At 53.1% G+C, this 6,554-nt stretch overlaps 1 protein-coding gene across 1 annotated transcript in view; it reads right to left on the bottom strand.

Moving 5' to 3' along the window:
- The window catches only part of KIF1C (kinesin family member 1C), a 27,229-nt gene that overhangs the window by 19,886 nt on the left and 789 nt on the right, over positions 1-6,554 (bottom strand). The window contains exons 2-13 of the mRNA XM_008065942.2: positions 5,093-5,213; positions 4,724-4,856; positions 4,230-4,306; positions 3,706-3,885; positions 2,962-3,027; positions 2,401-2,579; positions 2,200-2,311; positions 1,670-1,747; positions 1,450-1,515; positions 1,283-1,358; positions 749-827; positions 390-535 (exon numbers count right to left, since the gene is read on the bottom strand). Of these exons, the coding sequence (XP_008064133.1) occupies positions 390-535; positions 749-827; positions 1,283-1,358; positions 1,450-1,515; positions 1,670-1,747; positions 2,200-2,311; positions 2,401-2,579; positions 2,962-3,027; positions 3,706-3,885; positions 4,230-4,306; positions 4,724-4,829 (1,165 nt within the window). The 5' untranslated portion in view covers positions 4,830-4,856; positions 5,093-5,213. The remainder of the gene's footprint in view (positions 1-389; positions 536-748; positions 828-1,282; positions 1,359-1,449; positions 1,516-1,669; positions 1,748-2,199; positions 2,312-2,400; positions 2,580-2,961; positions 3,028-3,705; positions 3,886-4,229; positions 4,307-4,723; positions 4,857-5,092; positions 5,214-6,554) is intronic.

Raw genomic sequence — 6,554 nt, 5'->3', positions numbered from 1 at the left:
TGCGGTGGCCAGGAGCGGCCACTGCACTCCAGTCTGGGCGACAGAGTGAGACTCCAACTCAAAACAAAACAAAACAAAACAAAAAAACCCTGATGTTTTACAAGAACTTCTATCAAGACAGGCACTCAACAACCTCTTATTTTTTTTTTCTTTTGGGGGGGGCAACAACCCTCCTTAAAGATTTCATGTTTGACCTATACATGCAAGACTTGCCATTTATTCCTGTACCTGTCATTTTACTAGTTCTGGGAGTCTGTCAAGGACCCTCTGAATCCTGACTCCTCCAGAATTAGTGCCCTCCATGACCCCACGACTGAGCAAAGGCAAGCGAGAAGGGATAGGGTAGGCCAATAGGAACCAATGAGCGGCCTTTCCCCTGGAACCCCTACCTCCCAGAGCAGAGGCTGAGAGTCCCTGTGCCATCAGTAATTCCCGCAGCCGGGCCACCTCCTCCTGCAGCTCTCTGATCAGCCGGGCGTTAGGGTCCTCATTGATAATGGCATTGCAGCGGATTTGCTTTGTGCGGTCGGCATACCTGGTTGAGGAGGGAGGAGCAGATTTGGCGGGGGCTGGGCATAGGGAACCCTTAGTCTGCTGCCTGCTTCCCTTTCTCGCTCTTAGATCTCAAGATATCATGGCAGGGTTGGGAGTCTACCCTGCCTCATGGGCAGGGTCCTGGGTAACTAGCCTCTGAACTCCTGGTACTTTTCTTATGCTGCCCCATCCCTGCCAGAGGCAGAAGCCCCACCTGAGGGTGCTGAGAGTCTCCTCATAATTGATGTCAGCAGGGCTCAGGGCTGCAATCATTGCTGTGCGTGAGTTCCCACCTACGAACAGAGAGAAGAGAAAAGGCTTAGCTTAAGGCTAAGTCAGACTGAGTCATGGAGTCTAGGAAGCCTCAGTGCCCAAGTAGACATCTATTAAGGTCACCTTTTGAGGTAGGGTGAAGCTAAGAAATCTGGATTGGGGTGGGGAGCCAGTGAGGTTAGGGAGACATCAGATAACTGCAGGACAGTCACAGATCAGTGAAAGGATGAAGTCAGTAGTGGGTGTGGGACAGGGAGGAGTCATGGGTAGCCAAGTCAGTAAGGCTCTTGGATTGGCAGGGAGAATGTGGCCTTGATCTCAGAATGAGAAAATCTTCAAAAGATGTTCCCTGGATCAGGAGGAGAGTCAGTGGGACAATGGGGATTTGGGATGCTAGAGGTGGCAAGGGGATTGTCAGGCTTATCAAAGGGGTTGGTATCAGGGTCAGCAAAGAAAAAGAGGAGGAAACCCTCACCCAAATTCTCCTTGAGTAGCCAGGTGAGCACAGAGTCCCTGTAAGGAATAAAATCCGACTTCCGCTTCTTTGATTGCTGAGGGATTGAAGGGGGAATGGGTTAGGGGAGGCCACCCCTTTTGCCCCTTTCCCAAGTTCCCCTGTTCTTCCCAATCCCCAGGTCTTACCATATCCGCAAGGGCAGAGATCACTTTCCCTAGAGTAGTCAGGGACTTATTGATGTTGGCACCTTCCTAGAAAGGGATGAGAAATGTGGGAATGAGACCTTCCTCTCCCATTTGGATCTACTTCCCCGTCCTACTCAGTGACAGTCCCAGGCTATGATTAGTGACCTCCACACACAGCCCCCAACACTGCCCCTTATCCGCTTCTCTGAAGCATCCTCACCTTCAGGCGCATGCCCCGGGCTCCTGAGGAGTCTGCCCGCTCACTCCCGGCAAGGTCCACCAAACTGATCTTACTAACCTGGGGTCAGAAGAAAGAGGCAGGACATAACTGAGGTCAGTAAGGGATGGGGCAAGAAAATCAGTGGCACACTGAGCAGCAATGTGGGCAGTTGGCAAGGGCTGAAGAAAGTCAGAATGGGGCAAGGAAAGAAGACAGGAGGAAACAGAATACGTGACAACAGTGAAGAGCTGGTTACTCATTCATTTCTTCATTTACTCATTTACAAATATTTATAAGCCTACGATATGCCAGGACAAGGGAAATACAGTGCGATCCAAGCCCCCTGCCCTAAGGCTAGTAAGGACAAACAGCAAATAAGAGAGGGTAACACATTGACTTGATGGGAAAATAGTTACAATTATGAAAACCCTGAAGAGGTATTCAACCCAGCATAAGCAGGGAGGTAGGCCCAAACCCCTTCTATTATATCACTGTCCCAGGGGATGATGGGGCAGGGAGGGTGGTCCCACCTTCTCTGAGTCCAGCCCTGTGAGCTGGTCATGGAGGCGCTGTGTGAAAACAATGGTAAAGACAGCATGGGATCGGCTGCTGGTCTCATTCATATTGGTGGCAGCCACAGTCCTGGGAGGCAAAGGGAGCAGTTACTGGATCCTGCCTCTCACCTTCCCAGCCCTGGCTCCCTTGCCCTCCACTCTGTCAGTCTGCCTCACCGTGCCTTATTTCCACAGTCCATGAGGTCAGCAATATCTGCGTAGGAGGTCACAGCCAACTTGGACAGGTCCTGCACATAGGGGCCCAGGATGGGGTGCTCCCGGACTCGCAGAGAACCCCGACTCTTGGGATTCAAGAGGTCTCGTACTCGCTCACAATAGATCTCCATATAGCTCACCTGAATGGAAGAAGCAAGTAAGAAGTAACAAAGCTAGCAATAACATCAACAACAAAACTTAACTTAAATCCACTGGACATGATACAAGTAATGTAGCTGATATATACCAGGCATGGTGCTAAGTGTTTTGCATAGGCTAGCTCACTGATCTTCCCAACCACCCAGGATGTGGGTCCCATCATTAGCATTTCACAGATTAGCATACTCAGGAGCTGCAGGAGAGAATCACTGCCCAAAGTCACAAATAGCAAACAACAGAGCCAGGATCAGATCCTAGGCTGACTACAGAAACTTTCCCCAGTCTTAAACGTTCTCCTCTCCTGCCTCCCTGCCCAGGGACCCCAGGCACCCTCTCAGAACCCCCACTAAGACCTGGGCTTACCTCCACAGAATAAGATAGCTGAGCACTCTGGTTCTCACTAACACGAGAGAAGAGGTCCTCACAGAGCTGGAGGGGAACACACAGAAGAACTGAGAAGCTCCTGTTCAGGGCATACACATAGCTTCCAGTCCCTGGCCAGGCCTTTTTCAAGTGATCCCGTTTAACCCTTACCAAAGCCCTGAGGGAAGGGTCATTCCCATTTTATAGATTGGATAACAACCTCAGAGAGGTTCCCACTTGTCCAAGATCAAAAGCCACTGTTCAGTGAGCCACTGCAAATCCAGGCATCCTGATTCCTGAGCCTGTGTGCAAGGCCACTGTGTTGCACAGCTCAGGGAGAATTATGATTAGCTCTCAGTTATCCACAACTGATTTTTCTCTAGTTAACAGCTTTCCTATGGTACACAAGCCTGTAAGAAAACTATACACAACTAATTAACAAAGTAAAATAGCAGTAAGTAGTAAAACTGATGCTCAAACCCAAGGCTCACTGATGCCAAGGCCTTGGCTCTTCTCACTGAGACTTGTAGGGGCTCCTGCAAGCAGTCTTTGCTTGGAAGGGGCAAGACTCCCTCCCTAAAGGGTCTTGGTTGTCCACTCCCCAACTCTCATCATATTCCCTATCACCAATGGCCTCAGAGAGACAGGTCTCTGTTCTATAATTCTCAGGCTCCTGTCCTTCCTCCCCTGGGGACAGCTAGAGATGATGTTGCCCTGGCTACCAGCCAGGTCCCAGGCACATACCTGGGGCACAATGCCCTGCTGCCCTGGTTCCTGCCGCCCCATCATAGTGTAGGATTTCCCAGCCCCAGTCTGCCCGTAGGCAAAGATGCACACATTGTAGCCTTCAAAGGCATGGAGCAGCATCTCTTCTCCAATGTCCCGATACACTTGTTGCTGAGATGCAAACTGGGGGTCCTCGGCCTAAGTGAAAGAGGGGCAAAGAAAAACAGAAGGAGTCCTGGATGACTTTGCCCTTAGTGCCTACATTCCAAGAGTCTTGCCCCATCACTGATGACTCTCCAAAGGTCCTGTGTGCCCCCCATCTTCATCATTGTCCTCATCATCCCTGAGGATCCTATTCAGCTTCTGTGGTCCTAATTATTCCAAGAGATTCTGCCTCATCCACTATGGTCCCAATCTCAACCTAAGGATTCTACCCACTCCCACCCACTAATCCCCCGGAGGTCCTATTTCCCAACATTACCCCCTCCAGGACCTAAATCCTGTCTCATCACCTAGCTCTTCCCCCAGCCCAACAACCTCACCGATGTGTGTGACCAGTAGGAGTAGTCGAAGGTGAAGCTTTTGGGGGCATCCTTGCTCTGTTTAGGATTGATGATGGCTGAGGGGCAGGAGAGGACAAAGGAAGGAAAACCAAGGTCAGGTACTCCCAGCCTCTGCCCATGCCCCTAAAAGCCCCTGGAAACCAGGCATCCCACTCCCACCTCTGTCCTAGCTCATCTCTCCCCTTTAATGCTCCCCACCCCCTCCAGCCACCAAAGCTAATTTTGGCTTCCTAGGACCCGCCCCCACTGAGCTGCCTCCCTGGATTGGGCAATGGAAGGCTCCAGGCCAACATTCCCCCTCTCAGGGACTGGGAACACGGAAAGGCCAGCCTGCCCCAGCCCCCGCCCTCACAACTAGCACCTGCTCTGTGCCCAGAACAGCCCTCCTCCTGGTTCGGCCCAGTAGGACTGGCCTGCACAGTGGGTCTGGCCTTCCCTGTCTGTGCCCAGCCAGGCCCCCGGGACTCACTCACAGGTGGTGTTGCCCTGCATGCTGACCACACACTTGGCATCCTGGCTGGTCTCACGGGCGTTGAAGGGCCGAACCCTCACTGCCACTTTCACGGAGGCACCAGCCATGGTTCCAGACACTCCCACCCTCCTCAGCTAGAGGACAGAAAAAGAAGGGGTATCAAAGCCACTGGGGGGACCCAGATATTTCCTTCAGCTTCTCCCCCAGAACCAGTCTCTCCAGCCTTTCCCAGGCCCTCAGGGATCCAGTTCTTATTCCCCTGGCCTTCCTCCCAAAAGTCACCATCTTGAGGGAGTCCCAAAGGTATTCCTGCCTCTCTCCCCAACCATAACCCCGCTTGCAGGGACCTGCACTATCACCCCAGAGTTACCTGGCGTCCTGGCCCCAGAGCAGGGAGGCTGTATCAGTTCTGGCTGCCTCCGGCCCTCGTAGGGGGAGCCCCATCCTACACTTGGGGCCTGGCCACACCAGCTGGGGCTGTGGGGGAAACCCTGGTTGTGGGGGAAGAGTGGTTAGGAGGCTCCTGTGGCTTCAGAGATCTGTCTGGGGTTCCTAGGTTCAAGGGGAAGGAGCGGGGGAAATGTTAGGAAAGGTTAGGATAGCTGCCCCTCTAGAGTGGCCAAATGCAATGTGAATCCAAGGGCAGGGATGGTGATATTTTTATTCCTCGTCACTCACAAGTGTACTGAACGTTCAGATGGTGGGGGGGGGATTGGACAGAGGGTAATTCAGAGAGAGGGACACATGGGCAGAGACACTGAGGGTGGTGGGAAGCGGCAGAGGAGGGACAGAAAGTCAGACACTAAGAAAATGAGAAAAATAAGACAAGGCAAGACTGAGGTCATGCTATGTAGGAAAGAATGAGCGGAGGAAAGGAAGAAGAAAGAAGATAACAAACACAAAGATGTTAAAAAGACAGGGAGGGGAGTTCTGGGGACAAAGCACAAACTGAGAGTCTAGAAGAGAAATGAGAGGAGAGAAAATCCCACAACACTTGCCCTAAAATTCACATGCAGGGTCAGCAAGGAGAAAGAAGAAACCAGTTCTCACCTAGGGCCCACAACCTCCACACATGAGGCAGGACTGCTGATGGGCAAAGACCAGGGACTGTGTGTACAGCCCAGGACTGGGATCTCCAGGGCTGGTTTTGCGGGGGCCCCAAACCCCTTGCCCAGCCCCCAGCATTTCCTCCTCAGGATCCAGGACAATGGGCAGGGGAGGGTGGGGTCATCCTGTATCCATCATACCAACCCCCAGGGCTCCACCATTAGGGGATCCAGGATACCTGTGTCTTTTGGGAAGTGGGGGTACCTAGGGCCTCCCTGAAAAAAGGGAGAAGGGAAAGGAAGCAAGATGGTTTCTACCCCAGCCTGGGGCTAGTGCCATGGCGCCTAGTGCCCTGGGGAAGGTGCCAGGCTGGAGCCCAGGAATGTGGGTGATCGGGTGCCCACACCCTGGGAGGAGAGGCTGAGCAGCCCACGCCCACGAACAGCAGGGTGGAGGACTATGGAGAGGGATAAGGGATGCTGGGCCCCTCCTGTGGCCCCAAAGGACCCAAACTCCTGTCTGGGTGGGCCTGCCCTCACCAGCCTCCCTGGGCCGAGTATGGGAGGGGTGAAGGGGCTGGTTTGTCCTAGGACAGGAAGGGAGTAGCTGGAATCACAGAAGCTGGTTCAGGAAGAACAGCCCTGACCCCCCAGATCCTGACCCGGGGAGGGAAGGACAATGGTAGGGACGAGTGATGGTGACACGCTGGCGCGGCTAATGGGACAGGGAATGGGGTGGCACGGATGGGGGATAGCAGAGTAAGGGAAGAGGGTAGGTACAGGGGT

The sequence above is a fragment of the Carlito syrichta genome, unplaced genomic scaffold (assembly GCF_000164805.1).
Source record: "Carlito syrichta isolate Samal-C Ts95f unplaced genomic scaffold, Tarsius_syrichta-2.0.1 Scaffold308820, whole genome shotgun sequence".
Taxonomy (NCBI): domain Eukaryota; kingdom Metazoa; phylum Chordata; class Mammalia; order Primates; family Tarsiidae; genus Carlito; species Carlito syrichta.
This window is presented reverse-complemented; position numbering and strand designations above follow the sequence as displayed.